Source organism: Cajanus cajan, chromosome 2, assembly GCF_000230855.2.
Source record: "Cajanus cajan strain Asha chromosome 2, NIPB_CcT2T_4, whole genome shotgun sequence".
NCBI lineage: Eukaryota > Viridiplantae > Streptophyta > Magnoliopsida > Fabales > Fabaceae > Cajanus > Cajanus cajan.
In genome coordinates this window covers 71,124,742-71,143,391 of record NC_138518.1, presented here as the reverse complement: position 1 = coordinate 71,143,391, position 18,650 = coordinate 71,124,742, and the positions used below count along the sequence as shown (strand labels likewise).

Here is an 18,650-nt window from a genome sequence, read left to right as displayed (position 1 = left end):
AAAATCCACTTCATCAATCCACTTCAACAATCAACACAATTACACAAGCACCAGTGATGTTGTGTATTTTACTCGTATTTTAGCACTTTAATTCACAAGAATTCATAGCATAATCATGCATATCTTTCATGTTTTTAATAAATTTTTATATCATTTTCCTATTTTATGCTTTTCTTGGTATCTGTTGTGTTTTCTCTGAGCAGGATCAAGATTTAAGAATTAAAGAGGAAATGCTGAGCTACAGGGAAAATCACGGCCGTGATTCTAAATCACGCCCGTGATTCACCAGAGAAAATCACGGCCGTGATTCCCAATCACACCCGTGAACGCCACTGACCCTTCATAGATGTGCTCCAGAGAAGATCACGGTCGTGATTCTCAGTCACGGCCGTGATTCACTTCGCGTCCCAGCTTTTTAAGTTTTATGTTTTATTTTTATTTTATCTTTGTAATTTTTATCTTGGTAGTTTTACCTTTTTACCCTTTTTACCCTTTTATAGCTCGATATCAGTTTAAAGTTACATTTAATAGAAAAATACACATTTTGATTTATGCCACTGTACAAAAGATTGTGTTTGATACAAGAGGTACATATAACACATACATAGAGTATGTGTGCATAAACTTCTCCAATAGCGTTTTTAAGAGAAAAAAATCAAAACAAAAAACAAACACATTTCTTCAATCATTCATCACAACCAAAACAAAACATAAATTCTGCTAAATTAAGTTAAATACTCCAACTCACGGGTAAAAGCAGGAAGATCAGATCTCTTCAACACCCTCAGCCTCTTCACTGTCGACACAAACATGCTGCCAAGAAAACACATTAATATGGTAAGTGAGATTATGAACGAACAAACTTTGGATGACACATACTAGTTGCCTACAATTATGAAACAACACTAAAATTACAACTAATGTTTTAACATGTGGTAAAATTTACCCATGTTATGAGGTAAAAGTCAGCTGTACAAGTTAGAAACAAAGTTTTAACTTTAGATTCCTTCCTGTGTTACATGCTAATAGGAGTACTAAATTTCCATCTAGATCAACACCAGCCTCAATTCAATATTAAAATCAATCTCCCATGCTATCATTATTTGATTATATAAATTCCAAGTTACTATAATTTGATCATTTTATTTATTTCAGGAGTCAATTATTAAAGAACCAATTTGGTCGATCATCTATTACAGTTTATTTATAACATACAGTTTCGAAACTTATTTTATAATAACTATTAATTTTATGCACCATTTTAACTACCACCATTACAATTTTAACTACTGAAGTGATTCCAGTTTTGATTGTTATAGATGACATAAAAGAGGAATATACGAATGCCAAAATAATTGTACTGTACTATTTAGCATTATTCATAAGTTGAGGAAATATAGACTAAAAGTGAAGTGGAGTTGGATTTCTATTCACTTGTTTATCAGTAGCATTCAATATGCTTTTATATACCCACCACTCTAATTGTTTGGGTGCTAAGTTTTAAAAATCCTTTGAAATGTTTCTGACTAGTTGACTATCATTCCCAAAGTTCTCACTATAGACTACAAAGGCAATTAAATTATTACCGACATATTGTTTCCAATAACTAAATTATAAACACAAAATTAAAACAATAACACAGGAAAGCCGAATTGACTCGCTGGCATGGAAAAAAATATTGAATTGAATAAACAAGAGTATATTCCCCACTTCCTACCAATAAACCCGTATTGACTTTCTTTTCCTCTTCCTTGTTTTGATTTCCACCAGCACAGGAATCTCTTTGACCAGAATAGCAGCTAGAACAGCCAATGTGAGATAAATTCAACTCTGCATCAAGCTCCATTGTCACAAAAGAATGAAAAAATATGAAAGCTAATTATTATAAAAGATCAGTATTTTACTTTAAAAAAATTTGTTAGCTGAAAAAAGATTGACTATTAGTATAAGCTAGTGACTATTCAATTGCGGTAATCAAGATTGAGATTTAGGCTTAGTTTAGATTAGCATCTAGCTTGAGAGCCTTTTGATTGAGATAGGTATTTGATTCCTTAACTTGCAAAAAATCCCTTGTAACTTTATAGGTGTTTGTGAAAAAATTAAATGAGAAAGTTTGTGAAAAAGTCGATATTACATAAGGTAATTTTGACTTACATATGAGGATCCTTGCAGCACTTGATTTTGTCTTCGTAGTTCAAATAAGTCCTTGCAGCACTTGCTAGTAAATTCTTATGTTGTAAATATATCAAATCAGGAACCTGATAAACCTGAAACAGAGGCTATCGTCAACATTGTAAAAAAATATCACAAGCCAATGCAATTATGGTCTTGTGGTTGTTGAATTTACTTCTCCATGTATGATTAAAAGAAAATTTCTAGCCACACTCTATTTATCATCCTCTTTCTTATACTCTAATATACGATCAATGAGAGTTGAATGTTTCCAATCATGCGTTATTGGGTCACTATTAGATCATGCATAAAATGAGACTCACAAAATTTATAATTTTTAATCTATTTCAACTAATAATAAGAAAAATATTAAGAAGAAATCGTTAGAAGGTGTCTTTTATTAGCATTCCTGGCGATTATATTTAGTAATAGAACAATCATATTTTCTAAAAAAAATCAATTTTTCATGTGTCTACTCAAACACATATAAATCCATTCACTCAAACCCATTCTTTAACCAAAGTCAACTTTGCAAAATCAGGCTCATATAGAATAAAGTTTGCAAACCCAAATCCAAGCACAAACTACGTTATTTAAAAATCAATTTATTTGGATAATACAACAATCACATTGTTAGACATTTTGAATCACTACAAATAGAATATAAAATAAATAAATTAGATGTTTTAAACGACATACTGGACACAGAATGAAGCATCGCAAAAACAAAACAGAGGGCTATATCAACTTTGCAAAATCAGGCTCATACAGAATGATGAAACAGAGGAAACAGAGGAAACCCTAAAATGAAACAAATACCTTCACAAGGGAGTCGCACAATAGGACGACTGCGTTTCCGAAAACCTCCTCCGGGAGTTCCTCCACACCCTAAAACATTAGCACCCACGCATTTGTACAAGATGAGAGAGGCAAAAACAACCAAAACACAAAATGAAGATACGCACCTAAAATGACTTCCCTGTGTTGCCCTTCGTCGAATACGACTTCAATGTTTCCTTCGAGGGTTGTTGAAGATAAACAAGCGTTTTAGGTTTCACTGAGTTGAGAGGGTTTGGGTCTTACGGTGTGCGAGAGAGAGCGTTCTAGAGTGAGCAAGAGGTAGGGTTCGAGAGTGCATTTGAGAGTGTTTCAGAGGGTCAGCAACTATACTCATTTTAATTTTATAATTTTTATTTTAAAAAGTATTAATTAAGTTTTTATTTATTCAAATTTATTGAATTTGATTTATTTTAAAATTAAATTTACTCTTATTTTTTAAAAATAATTGAAGTTAAAAGGAAAGAAATTTGATTAAATTAATATATTTTAAAAAATTAAAGACTCAATTGAGTATTTTCAAAATAAATTTAATATTTAAATAAGAAAATTAATTATTGAATCTTTTAAAAATAAGAGAACCAAATTTAACTTAAAAAATATTAAATAAATTATATAAATTATTATATAATATAAGAAATATTTATAATTAATATAAATAGAAATATAAATTATTAATTGTTATATTAGTTTTTATTTGTTAAAAAAATTCAATCTTTAATTTGTTTCTTACGTTTAATAACATTATTTTTATTTTAGAAGGTATCAATTAAGTTTTATTTATTAAAATATGTTAAATAAGTTATTTTTTAATTAAGTAAACATTGATTAAATTAATCTTATTTTTAAAAATTAAAGATTCAATTCAACTTTCTCAAAAATATATAGTAATATAACATTATAAGATCTTATCATATAAAAACTTATTATATAAGATCTTAAACAAGTATTATTTCTTAAAACATATCATTATTCATTGATCTTATTACATAAAAAATTATTATATAATATCTTAAATAAGTTATTTCTTTAAATATATCCTTATTTATCAGATGTTTAATAGTAATATAATTTGTTCAAATCTTTATTAATATGATTCGCTGAATATCTAATTAAAACTTACATCGTATAAAATCTAAATTAAAGAAAAAGGTAACAAACACATGTACCATGACAACTAATAAACTAAAAAACCATAAACAGAAAATGAAACACAAAAGGAAAGCAAATTATATATATATATATATATATATATATATATATATATATATATATATATATATATATTAAAGAAGATGGATCTTTTTACTCTAAGAGTTACATAGACTTACTCCGTTCAATAACTCATTTTCTCTATGAAATTTCAATTATCTAACCGTTCAATTTAAAGTTCTTAATGCATAGATCAAATATGTAAATTGTTAGAAAATTTAAAAATCATTTGATACTTCGTTTCATTAATTTTAATCAATGTATAAAATGATTCTATGATTATCCGTCAATTTGAATTAATGAAATGAAGTATCAAATGATTTTTAAATTTTTTACAAATTTGTAAATTTGATCTATGCATTAAAATTTTTAAATTGAACAGTTTGATCGTTAATAATAATTAAAAATTATTTATTTATTTAGGTTATCACATACCATTATACATTTCATGTCTTTAAATCTTTTAATAAAAAGTTAAATTAATAACTAAAATTATTTATTTATTTCTTAAGAATTGAGGGTATATAATTATCCATTATTTTGGAGACAAAAATTAGTTACAAGATGACGTATATATATTTCCCTTTATCTATTACTATATACATATAATCAAACAACTATATGTTTAACTATTTTTCTTCCATTCATTTTCTCAGTCTCTCTGTCTCTGTCTCTCTATATATATATATAGACAAACAGGTTATACTAACAGTAATACCGGGTGTAACTTTTATTAAGTATTACACACCACTCGATAATTAATTATTATATTATGAATAATAATAATATATATATTTAATTAATCTTTAAAAATAATTGAAGTTAAAAGGAAAAGAAATTTGATTAAATTAATATATTTTAAAAAATTAAAGACTCAATTGAGTATTTTCAAAATAAATTTAATATTTAAATAAGAAAATTAATTATTGAATCTTTTAAAAATAAGATAATCAAATTTAACTTAAAAAATATTAAATAAATTATATGAATTATTATATAATATAAGAAATATTTATAATTAATATAAATAGAAATATAAATTATTAATTGTTATATTAATTTTTATTTGTTAAAAAAATTTAATCTTTAATTTGTTTCTTACGTTTAATGAAGTAAAACTGAATTCATCTTTTCTTTATGTTTTCCATTAAATATGGTACACAAAAGTTAAAGCTATTCATTATTCTAAATTATATTTTAATTAAAAATAATTTTTTAGTAAATAAAAAGTATTATAATAAATAATTAAACTAAAAAAAATAAATTTTATAATAATTAATTTTTTTAATGATGTTAAATTAAATATTTTAATTATTTTATAAAAAAATGTTTTACCTACGGAATATTATCTACGGAATTTTTTCCGTAGATAATTTCCAGTTATCTACGGAAATATCCGTAGATAACTTATCTACGGATATTTCCGTAGATAACTGGAAATTATCTACGGAAAAAATTCCGTAGATAATATTCCGTAGAAAATTAAATATTATCTACGGAAAATATTCCGTAGATAATATTCCGTAGATAATTAAATTTTATCTACGGAAAAATTTCCGTAGATAATATTCCGTAGATAATATCAATTTTTCTTGTAGTGTTTGTTGCTGAAATATTGTCTAATTTCCTCTTTAATTTGGGTTGGTTCTTCCACCCATGAGTTACCGATGTGTAGTCCTGATAGATTGCATTTCCTGCTCCTCCAGTTGACTACCTTATGGTAGTATTTTGTATTTTGATCCCCGTCAAATAGCCACTTAATTCTTGCCTTCTGTTTCCAAATAGCCACTTAATTCTTGCCCTTTGTGTTGAGCTTAGGAGAGCTGGAGACTAAAAGAGTTTTGATGATCACAACAACTTGGAAACAACAAGTGTACAACAACAACATTGAACACAAAAACAAAGACAAGGAGGAGTCAAGGAAAATACCTTGAAGTATAGCTATGTAATAGAACTTAGGAAACAAATTGTTATATTTGTGTCTGTGTGTGTGCTTTGTGCATTGAGCAAATCTTGTCTAGGATCAAGTAGAGAGTAGATGATGATGAGTTAAAAACATTGGAAAATTATTTTGAGACTTAAAATGAAGTTTTAAGAAGTAACTCAAAATAATCGATTATTGTTAAATATAATCGATTATTTCAGCAAATGGGCTAAGTGGAATGCCTTGCTGTAATTATCGATTATTTGTCAAAATAATCGATTATTTCAGAAACAACTCTCTGGAATAATCGATTATCCAGCTAAATAATCGATTAAATTGTTCTTGGTTGATTTCCAAAAATCTGAAGAACAAAATAATCGATTATTCTTTAAAATAATCGATTATCTGGGTTTGAAGTTTTTATAAATAGTTTGAACTTTTTTGAAACTTCATAACATTGAGTAAGAACTGATAATCAACTTGTAAAAACGTTTTAGAGAGTCTTTGTGACTTCTTGGAGAGTTTTCTTTGTGAAATCCAAGAGAAGAACGTTTGTGAAAAGCTTGTGAGGAAATCATCATCATCATCATACTATTGAAAGAGGAAGACAAAGATTTGTTCAAGAATTCCAGGTGAATTCGTTCCATTTTAATTCTTTGTGAATCTCTGTGGAAAATCTTGAGAAGGGGTTCTCAAGTGGTGAAGTTTCTTGTAGTGGGTTCTACAAGGGGTGCTTTCTTGAGGGTCAAGAAAATGGTTATCTTTTAGTAGTGAAGTGTATGCATGTGTGTGTGCTTGTAAACCTTCTTGCTTAAAGATAGTGGAACACATCTTAATCAGGTGGTGATTAAAAAGGACTGGATGTAGGTCACATGTGGAGTGGCTGAACCAGTATAAAAGACTTATGCAATCTTCTTCTACCGTATCTCTTATTGTGTAATTCATTGGTGGAACTTTAAAGAAGATAAAACTTGATTAATAATTGCATGTGAATTTTGATGGTTTAAATCTGTGGTTGAATATTATATTTGAACCTTATTGTCTTGTAATCAAGTTGCACATTGCATTCATATCATTGTAACAAGTCTTTAAGAGTGCTTCGTTTGAAAATTCTGTCATAGAAAAGTTTTGATTGAAATTAAGATCCAAAAACTCTGATAAATTTTTAAAGGGTCATTAAATCCAATTCACCCCCCTCTTGGATTGTGCCATTCTTTTCTAACACTTTGAACTTCAAAAAGGAGGAAGAAGATTTGATGGCTTTTATTAAAGGAGCTTGATTCAAATTTGTCAAAACAACAACAATAAAATTTAAAGGACAAGAGGTGATAGCACAATAGAAGAGATTGAAGGAAAAAGGCAAAACTTTTTTTCCTAAACTTTGAAAGACTCTTGAGCATACTTAAGAAGAAGCTTGAAGTACTCTACTCCTCAAAATGCGTCAATCTAAACCAAACATCAAATCTGGCCGGGTGACTGTTAAATACATGAGACTACCGATTGCCTGTTGGAACTTTGTAGCATCTATAGCAGCACCTTGATCATCCCTGGATAGTATTGTTCCTGGTACAATGGGATTGCGTACAAAGTTACTTTCTGTCATATTGAATCGAGCTAATACCTCACGAGCATATCGGTGTGACATATGAAAATCCCTGCATCGTTCTGAATGACTTCTATTCCAAGAAAATGTCTCATTTTTCCCAAATCATTCATGTCAAATTCCATCTTCATTGAGCTTTTAAATTCTTCACACATGTGCCTACTATTTCCGGTAAAAATTAAATCATCAACGTAGAGGCTAACAATTAGAATATTACCGTGAATTCTTTTGGTGAATAAGGTGTGTTCACTGGAGCATCGTACAAATTGTTCTTTTGCAAAGTAAGCTTCAATTTTGCTATACCAAGCTCGTGGGGCCTGTTTAAGCCCATATAATGCTTTCTTGAGTCGGTATATTTGATTTTCACTACCCTTCTTGATAAAGCCTGCAGGTTGTTGGACAAACACTTCTTGAAGTTCACCATGTAAAAAAGCGCTTTTGACATCAAGTTGAAATACTTCCCATGCACCTTGAACAACTAGAGCTAACAATACTCTCACCGTGTCCAGTCTAGCAACGGGTGCAAACACTTCGGTGTAATCTATTCCATACCTTTGAGCATAGCCTTTGGCCACTAATCTGGCTTTGTGCTTCTCTACGTGACCACTTTCATCTAGTTTGGTTTTGAAAATCCATTTAACACTAATGGGTGTAACCCCTTCTAGAGGATCTACAAGTTCCCATGTGTCACTTCTTTCAATTGCTTTCATTTATGTATTCATTGCTTCTCGCCATTTTTGACTTGTACATGCCTATTCAAAGGAGTGGGGATCTTCATAATCGGTCATCATCATTGCAAGTAGGTTGTCTTCCTCCATCGAGAGATTAGTTTCATAGTCAGTCATCCATATAAGTTGTCTTCGAGTCCTTGTAGCCCTCCCTTCAACTAAAACATCATTGTGTTCTGAGTTGGATGCTGATTCAGGTACAGTTGGATTATCATCACAGCTAGCTGTTATTTCATGTTGGACAGATTCTGCACTGTCACTGTCTGCAACGTCTTTATCTTCCCAATCAAGAGCATCAGGTTTACTGTCCTCTGTGTTTTCATGCCAATTCCAACTTTCATCTTCTTCAAATACCACATCCCTACTCACGATCACCTTTTTTGTTCTAGGGTCAAACAGTTTGTAGGCTTTAGACTCATCACTTACTCCCAAGAGAATTCAACGTTGGCTTTTATCATCGAGTTTATGTCTCTTTTGATCTGGAACGTGCACGTGTGCAATACAGCCAAACGTTCAAAAGTAATCAACGCGTGGTTTCACTCCACTCCATATTTCTTCTGGGGTTCGTTGATCTACAACAGAGGTCGGACTCCTGTTTTGAACGTGTACACACCATCGCACTGCTTCCGGCTAGAAAGGTTTTGGAACTTGCCTTTCGTGTAAGACAACACGTACTACATTCATGATGGTGCGGTTCTTGCGTTCAGCAACTCCGTTCTGTTGAGGGGTGTAGGCAGTAGTCATTTGTCTAGAGATACCTTGTTGAGTACAGAAATCTACAAACCCCTTAGAGGTAAACTCACCACCTCTATCTGTTCTGAGATAGGTAATGTAGGTACCAGCTTCCTTTTCAACACAGGCCTTAAAGCTCTTGAAAACAGTGAGTGTTTCTGATTTTTCATTCAGGAAATAGATCCAAGCTTTACAGGAGTAGTCATCAATGAAGCTTAGAATATACCTTTTGTTGCTGTGGAAGGAAGGTGAGATGGGGCCACAAATATGGCATGGATCAGTTGAAGTTTTGTTGATGCTCTCCATGAACTGTGCTTTGGTATGGGATCTCTATGTTGTTTACCAACAAGGCAAGTGGTGCAGATCACTTTGGGAAGTTTCAGAGATGGTAGTCCGATCACCATTTGGTTGCTTGCGAGTGTGCTGAGTCCCTTAAAGTTGAGATGTGCAAAGCGTTTATGCCACAAGCGTGTTTCTTTTTCTGAAACGTCTTCAACTTGGAGGCACTGGGGATAGTGAGAAATCATTGAGGCAGACAAATAGAATAATTCTATTTCCTTTCATGTTGGTGTGAAGAATCAAATCAAGCCCTGATCTGGATGAAAAATCTTACACGCATCGTTCTAAATTAGGATGGCTAAGCCTTTCTGTTGGAGTTGTCCTAGACTTAAGAGATTGGTCTTAAGCTCAGAGACATAGTAAACATCTGATATCACATGAGTTGTGCCATTGATTTGGACTCGGATGTTTCCTTCTACGGTGACAGCCATGGTGGTATCGTTTCCAAGTTTGACAGTTCTATCGAGTCCTTCTTCTTTTACTTCTGTGAACCAAAGTTTATTTCCGGTCATATGGTTGCTGCAGCCGGAGTCCAGGAACCAGTCTTCCATTTGGACAGCTTGGGTCGCTTCTTCATACACCACTAGCAAAAATTCATCTTCTGCTTCTGCTGCTTCTTCAAATGTGGCAAAGTGGGCCTGCTTCTCCAACTCAGGGCACTCGTATTGAAAATGACCTAGTTTGTGGCAGTAAAAGCACTTGATGAGTGCTCTATTTAGGGACTGTCTTCCGCATCCTCGCCCACGGCCACGACCACCTCTTCTGTGACCTTGACTTGCTCCCGATCTGTCATCATGGGTGGCTTTCAGTACTTGTTCATCTGGTTGAAAACTTTGCATCCTTTGCTCATGCACGAGCAAGCTACCATGGAGTTCATCAACACTTAGGGTGCTCAAATCGTTAGATTCCTCGATGGAACATACTACGTAGTTAAATTTTGCGGTTAGGGATCTGAGTATTTTGCTAACCACCGTGCTTGAATCTATTACTTCACCGTTTGATTTCATTTTGTTGACGATACTGAGAGTGTGTCCTAGGTAGCTGTCCACCTTCTCGCCATCTTTCATGGCCAGTAACTCGAATTCACAGCACAACGCTTGGAGTTGGGCACGTTTGACTCTTGTTGATCCTTGGTATTTTTTCTGCATGGACTGCCAAATCGCTTAGGACGTGCTTTTTATCCAGCATAGTTTCCAGAATCTCTCGATCAATGGATTGAAACAAGTAATTTTTCACTTTCAAGTCTTTTAGTTTGGCCTCAACAACGCTCTTCCGTTGTGCCTCAGTGGGTGTGGCTCCAAGCATTGGTATGCCATCTTCTACTAGCTAGCTGCCACAGTTCTTTGTTGCGTAAGAAGTTCTCCATCATCATGCACCAAAAATCATAGTGACCATCAAACCTTGGAATGGCCGGTTGCACAAACTTTTCTGAGATAGACATCCTTTTCACTCAACTCACACTCACGGGATGTTCTATGCTTTCCACTCTTTAGTCTTACGCTTCTCACTCTCTACTCGTTCTCACGTTTACTCTTTGGAATTCACGTTTACTCTCTGGATCAGGCCCCTTGCGAAGCTCTGATACCAATTGTTGAAACTCAAAAATAGATAATACACAAAGTGAAGTTTGAGAGAATGTATTTTATTCAAAAATAAGGGTTGACTTATATAAGCCTTACAGAAACAGAAAAATAGTAGCTCACGTACTGTATGACACTAAAATAGGAACAAATGAAACAACTAAACCACTATCCTATAGACTAGTGCACCCTTATAAAGTAGAGAGATTATTTACATGTAAAACAGAATGCGAAACTGACATGACAAAATGAAGGGGGTGCTGTGAAGATTATAAATAACCCATCACCATGGTATGATGTAAAGAAGTTTGTATGAGATCATTTCTTCTTATTGCCAGTCCCAGAACTGGAACCAGATCCTTTCCCAGACCCAGACCCAGACCCGGACCCAGACCCTTTCCCAGAGCCTTTGGAGTTACCACTGAGATCAGGTTTCTTTGAACCAGTAGCTTTGGATTTATGATCATTTGTGGGTGGTGGTTTGGAACTCATTGGCCACCGAGCTAGCTTCAGATTACCGTATGAACAGAGTTAGTGTTGAATTAAGCTTAAATCCACTATTATAAGATGATATCAAATTTATCTTAAATTCTTGAAAAGAACCACTTATCTTAGATCTTTAAAAAGAATTACTTCACTTTACAACCTGATTTTATAGAGTTAATTATTTACAAATATTTAATTTTAATTATTTTTATTGTTTATTTTTCATTTTTTAAAAAGTACACGAAGGTGCATAATATTTTTTTTACGCTTGTATAAATAGAGTGGACTGTTTGAATATATTAGCACGAACCGGATGTCTTTGGCAAATGTTCGAAGAGATTGGCATGCTATTCTACATGTGTCATGTTCTTAATTTATGTTTCTTTTTTTTTTTTTACCATAAATTTTAGTTGTAGAGGATAGCTTATCCTAGTCCTTTTGCATTTATTTTCTCTCAATAATTTTTCATCAAAAAAAATCATATATAAAAATAATTTAATAGAAGAAATTTGTTAAAGTGAATATTCTCTCTTTAAAAATAGACATTTTTTTTAATATATATCATTTTATCTTCTAATTAGGATGTATTCTATTTATATTCTTAATAGACATTTTAAATATTATTAGTCTTAATTAAAAAATATTTTTATTATTAAACATTTTAAATAATTAACTCCAGAAATCTATTAAGTTTTTATTTTTAGCATTGTAAATGTTGCTAAATTCTAAACAAGATAGTAGCATAGCGAGTTTTGCCTATCAACATTTTATTTTCCATTTTCAATACCAAAATAATGTTGTATCTAACAAGTGAGAACCAATTTTATTATGGAAAATTGCTCAGACCCCTTTAGATATATTTATAAGCAAATTTTTTTTAAAAATGACTAAAATATAAACAAATTACATTAAAGTCAACTTTATTTATTACTCTTAAATCAAAAGTACCAGAATGCTCATAGATGGAAGCATTATCTATCATGTGATTAAAGATATTTTAAGAAATATAATATATATTTTATATGAAATTATAAAAATTAAATGCATTTAATGAACTTTCTTAATCTTTGTAAAAAGAGCAGCGATTTAAAACCCGGACCGACCCGGCTGGTCGGATCGATTGGACCAGAAACCGGTGGTCCAGCCGGTCCGAATCTTAAGTTGGATCGGTTATGCAATCGACTTGTTTCAAACCGGATTGAACCGGTCAATTTTTCGGTTCAACCGGTAAACCGGTGGGTTAAACCGGTTCAACCACTTTTTTTTTTTAAGGGACCATAAATCACAAAAATAATAATGAAAATTGAATCTCTTAATGGAAAAACAAGGAGTCTTATTAAATATAACAATAATTACTTGTTCTAATATATTTGTTTGTAATATATATAACTTAAATAACTTTTATAGTATATTATTAATTTTAAATTATATATTTAATAATATAATATTTATGTAAATATTACATATATTATTTTGTGATATTAATTGTAAGCATATTATATATGTACGTATTATTTATATTTTTAATTTGTATTAATATACCGTTTAACATGTAATTTTTTATGTATTTTTTACAAAATAAAAATAATTTTAAATAAGATAAAAAAATTAAAATTTAAAATAAGATATGAATTTATTAAAATTTATAAGTATAAATATATTTAATATGATTATTTTTCAATAAAATAAATAAAAACCGAGTCATGCGATTCAACTAGTGACCCACCAATTCAATCTTTGACCCACTAACTCAGTACCTTAACCGGTTCGATGACCGGTCCAATTTTTAAAACTATGAAAAGGAGTACCAACTTCAAGGAATCATTTCAAAAATCGTTGAAAAATTATTTTAAAAATTAAAGAACAATAAAAAAATTTCATAAAAAAGATGGGAGATTATAATTAATTCAGAAACAAAAGATAGAAACATATATAATTTACAAAATATGAATTAATTGTTGTTTTTTCTATTTCTCTCACTTGAACTAATATCATTATTATAAGAGAAGTGCATAATTTTTAAAAATTAGAGGGATTGTGTGGATCATTTAAATAGACTTTAGAGAGGAAGTGGGTGTAATTTTCCCTTATTATTAAACATTTTAAATATACTCCAGCAATTATGGGCCTATCAATAAAACTTGAATAAATTTTAGACTAAAAAGCCTCACAACAGTGACCCATTTCTTACTCTCAACAAGCAAATCAATAACAACTCATCACAAAACCTAGTTTTGAGTGACTGTTTCCATTCTAAAGGCAAGCTCGTAGTAAAATTCAGTATATATATTTTTTTCAAAACATCAACTGAAAAAACCAACGTTGGACTCAATGCCAACATTCAGCTACAATCACGTTTAGACATGCATCCAGGCAGGTACTAAATAACATCCAATAGCAGTCGAACATTCTTTGAGGACATAGGTCAAACAGTTAGCAGATTCAAAAAGAAGAGAGATCTGAAGCGGAGGCATGATTTAAGGAGAAAAGGAAAAACCTTGCTCTTGGTGACAGAGTCGTTAACATTAATAGCAGGGAAGAGAAGAGTGCCATTGGCCTGCATCTGGTAGAGCCTCTTAACGCCGGTGGTGGTTTCCTCGGAAACCCCAACGAGACGGTTCTTCATCTTGCGGTAGCCGTCCCTGATGATGGTGAGGACGATCTGGAACTCAGCGTTGTCGGTGGAAGCAGGGTCAGGCAACTGCCCGGTTTTCTCGTAGAGCTCCTCGGCCTTGACGCCCTCGTGGATGAGGAGCGTGGCGTCGCCGCCGGGGCACCAGTCGAGGGCGCGCTCGGTGCACCACCAGTACTCCTGGAGTCTCTCGCCCTTCCAGGCGAAGACAGCGGTCTGGATGGTCATGTGGAGGGAGCGGGTGATGCGGGCCCCCTTGAAGGGCTGCGATGGGCCGAACTCGGCCCTGCAGGCCATGAGGCCCGGCATCTCGACCTCGGCCAGATCCAGCTCCAGGCGCCCGAAGTCGGCCTGGGAGATGTCCTTGACCTCTACCAACAGAGCCATGGTTTCAGGCGCCGAGCGAGTATGAGAAAGAATAAGAGAGAGAGAGAGTGTGTGGATAGTTGAAGGAGGGGGTGTGTCTATAAATAAGGGGTGGGGTGGGGCCGTGGAGGTACGACTAGATCTGATCTCTTTTTTTTTTTTTTTTTTTTTTTTTTTTTTTTTTTTTGCTAGCTTCAGCTGCGGTGCCGTGTTTTCCTTGCCTGGTTTTTGGAATGGAAACTTAAAAGTGAGAACATAAATTATTTCAAGAATTTTTTTTAAGGTTTTAACACTGCAATTAATTTGAAATGGAAAGAAACTTTTTTAGATGAAATGTGGAAGAATACTTCCTTCGTCTTAAAATAATTGTATAAAGTAACTACTAAAGTTAAGATGGGAAAGTAGAGTTATTGTAGTTTTAATTGGTGAAAAATTTGTTCTAAAATATTTTTATTTTAAATTGTTTAAATAAAATTAATTATTTTTTATTTATACTCTAAATAATAAAATTCTCTTATCTGTTTATTAATTTTATAAAATTAAATAAAATTATTTTCTTTCCTCACTACTCACTAAGATTAGATCTGCTTTTTTATTTTCTTTTTTTCTTTATTTTTTTCTTTCTAGCTTCAGCTGCAGTGCCTTATTTTTATTTTGATAATTACCTTTTTTTTTTTTTACTTTTTTATTAGACATTTTTTATCCTTAAATTCATACTACATATTTTAACAATTATCTTCTCTTAAAATTTCTAAAGAATAAATATCCAAATATAAAAGGAAGAGGAGTTCTGTAGTACTCCCTCTTAATCTATATATAAGAAAAAAAAAAGTACTTAATTTTTTTTACTCAAATATAAATAAATTTCATTTATTTAGTACTCTTAATCCAAAAAATACTCTTAAAATAACAAATAAATATTATTTATAATAAATGTGATTAAAAATATTTTAGTAAATATATTTCTTCTATTCTCTATTATAAAAAAACAGAAGAAATTACACATTTTTTTATTTTTAAATATAAATAAATTTTAATTATTTTTCTCATTTAATGATATCTTTTAAAATATTTTTCATTTAATGTGTGATATTTTAGTTGTACTATTTTTTTTATATTTATAACACAAATAATTTAGAAAGATTATTATAAAATTAATAAAATTTAAAATAAATAATTATTTTTTAATATGTATAAAATCAAATTTTTTATAATAAAAAATAAAGTGAGTATTAGTATAAATTTTATATAAAATCATAAAATTTAAATATATTTATCTATCTTTCATAATACATGTGAAACTAATTATTTTTCTTATATATAGATTAAGAGATAACTTACTTACCCTTTCAACTTTAATACTCCCTCCGTTTTTTTTCATAGTCGTTTAAGGTTTTGCACGGGACTTAAGAAAATCATTGATATTTTAGTTTTCAAAAATATTTATTACTTACTTTCCTATTTTACCCTTTATTTTTTTTTTATATTTTTGAGACTGTTGAACTGCAATCTTCTCCATTAATTATTAATGCATTGATTACACGTGAATTGTAACCTACTGTATTTAATTATACTTGTCCATGAATTAATGGTTATATTATTTTTTTTATAGTATTTTGTTGGGAACATATTGTTCTTATAAATGTACATTAACTTTATATGGGTAGTTGGAGAAAAAATAGGTAAACATTAAAAATAAATATACACATTGTTCAATAAACATGTATTAATTATCAAGAGTAAAAATGGAGAAAAAAATTAATAAATCATTAATTTTAGTAAAATGACAATGAAAAAAAAAATAAATTCTGACAAAACGACTATTAAAAAAAATGGAAGGAGTGATGAGTAATCTTGATTCTTGCCCCCAAGTTAATATTTGTATTGAATGTCTGTTCACTCCTACTACTCTTGGATATATGTTACTCAGAGAGTCAGAGCACGAATTGAATAAAATAACGCTTTCAAAATGGACTTGATTATGGGAATTTTTTTCTAGATTGGGTACTTATTATGCACTTATTATATCTATAATTTGATTTGATATGGTAAATGGCAAAAGATGGAAAGTTGAGTACCCTTGTTGATCTGATTTGCTTCAAGGACGAATCAAGCTGTCTTTCAAGAGACTCGAGCTCTTTACTGTTTAGAGGGCCAAGATCTTCTCCCATGAGGTTCCTGAGATGAGAGGGTAAAACTTAAATACAGCATTGACTTAAATCAGTAATCAGCCACATTTGAAGGCCCAATAGGACATTCGTACCTCTGGGATCGTTGTAGGTGCCTTCAGCTTCAAGTACTCCTGCTGGCTGCTTAATTCCTATAGTTGTTGTAGCAAAAAAAAAATAATATCTTTTTAATTTTTATCACACTGGTTATTACATCTAACCATTTCTCTTTTACTGGTTTGTTTGAAATGAAGGAAAAAAAATGAGTTTTGATTTTAAGAGAAAGTAAAAGAATTTTTTTTTGTTAAATTTCTGTCTTTGCACGTGATCCATTCTTTCCTCTTTATTCCCAACCTAATTCATTGTGATTGTATTTTTTTCACTATTTTTTTCCCCTTTCATTTCAAACATAGTATACTTTCTCATTTTTCTTCCTATTTTTCTCTTTCTCCTACCCAATATGGGGTGAACTTTTATATATTCCCATTCTACTTGCACAAGCTAGTCACACACAAACCTTTCAGCAAATGATATAATGTTGGATAAAGCATGGTTTTGTAGTTAAACTAGTTGGATACTCGGGTGCAACCGCACAGTTGGCGGTGGTTTCTTCACATGCCTCCAATACCACTGCTTTTGCTGCAATGAGAGCAAAGTTTGGCTGTTCTAACAAATTATTGATAGCATTTTATATTCTCTAATGGTTGATGGTAAGTGTTTTATTTTTTATTTAAAAAAAACTACTAAGATTGACTTGATTTGATATAAATTCAAAATCATTCTTTATCCGTAACTACGAAAAAGAAAATCATTCTTAATTATCACCGAAACACACGCATACACGCGTGTATATATATATATATATATATATATATATATATATATATATGAAATATTCTAATTACGAAAATAGAGATGGTTCATGACACATTTCTTGCAGGAAAGAATCATAACTATAAATAAGAGCAATGCTTATTATGCAAAATTTAAAGGGTTGTGCCACAAAACGGACCTTGGTGTACAACTATATTTGTAAACAAACCTAGAAAATTGGATAACAAATTAGATCAGAGAATTCAGGGAACGAAATACTTATGGCACTTGCCACGGGCAGAGAATCATACACACACACACTAAACTATCAACTAAAGTCAGCTGAGTCTCACGCACAATAAAAGTTACCAGTAATAAAAACAAGGTTTAAATATAATATATATATATATATATATATATATATTATAATTTACTATTTTTTCACTTTTAGTCTCTGTAAAAAATTTTATTGTTGTTTTATTCCTAATCCTTTAAGATGTTTTCAAAATAATTCTTATCATCAACTTTCACTAAAAAAAATTTCATGTAACAAACAAAATGCATTTTATATTTTTTATATTCTATCTCATCATTATCATGCAGATAAATTAATTTTCATTTTTTAAGAAAAAATTTTAAAATACATTTTATTGCACCCAAACCCTTACTCATCTTTATTATACCTTGATTAAACTTATCCCCTTTAATTCAAATCTAACGTCGTAAACTCTAAACTTCCTAATATCCTCGACAAGGAACAACTTTCCATAAATCACGATCTAGACAATGACGCTAGGTTCATCCTCATTGACCATTGCCTTTACGTGGTTGTCACTAACTCTAAACCCTAAACCCTAAACCTTAAACCCTAAACTCTACCTTACTATGAAGGAGTTCAACCTCATACTTGACTACTCCCCATCGTTCAAGAGCTCTTGTGCTATCAAAGTTTCCATCACTTCATGTCGTCTCCTTCAAGGCCAAAAGAAGAATTACACCTATTAGCTATCATGATTGTCATCACAGTGACAAGCAGGATACATCATTGAAGAAAGGAG

The 18,650-nt window shown here is 31.2% G+C and overlaps 2 protein-coding genes and 1 long non-coding RNA gene across 5 annotated transcripts; all 3 read right to left on the bottom strand.

The window, feature by feature from the left end:
• Positions 1-300: 300 nt before the first annotated feature.
• Positions 301-4,053, bottom strand: LOC145954517 (uncharacterized). Of its 3 annotated transcripts, XR_014431757.1 has the most exons (5): positions 3,138-4,053; positions 2,992-3,060; positions 2,155-2,267; positions 1,718-1,830; positions 301-813 (listed from the first exon to the last, which is right to left on the bottom strand). It is a non-coding gene; the product is annotated as an uncharacterized LOC145954517 (long non-coding RNA). The 3 variants fall into 3 exon arrangements; XR_014431756.1 differs by having other exon boundaries at positions 301-1,830; XR_014431755.1 differs by having other exon boundaries at positions 301-2,267.
• A 5,778-nt stretch (positions 4,054-9,831) lies between these two features.
• On the bottom strand, positions 9,832-10,614 carry LOC145955176 (uncharacterized). Its single transcript, XM_083069884.1, has one exon. The coding sequence runs from the start codon at positions 10,612-10,614 to the stop codon at positions 9,832-9,834; it is 783 nt and encodes a 260-aa protein (XP_082926010.1).
• Positions 10,615-11,173: 559 nt separating this feature from the next.
• Positions 11,174-14,702, bottom strand: LOC109818939 (adenosylhomocysteinase-like). Its single transcript, XM_020384491.3, has 2 exons — positions 14,111-14,702; positions 11,174-11,634 (listed from the first exon to the last, which is right to left on the bottom strand). The coding sequence occupies exons 1-2, from the start codon at positions 14,630-14,632 to the stop codon at positions 11,446-11,448; spliced, it is 711 nt and encodes a 236-aa protein (XP_020240080.1). The 5' UTR covers positions 14,633-14,702; the 3' UTR covers positions 11,174-11,445.
• Between the last annotated feature and the right edge of the window lie 3,948 nt (positions 14,703-18,650).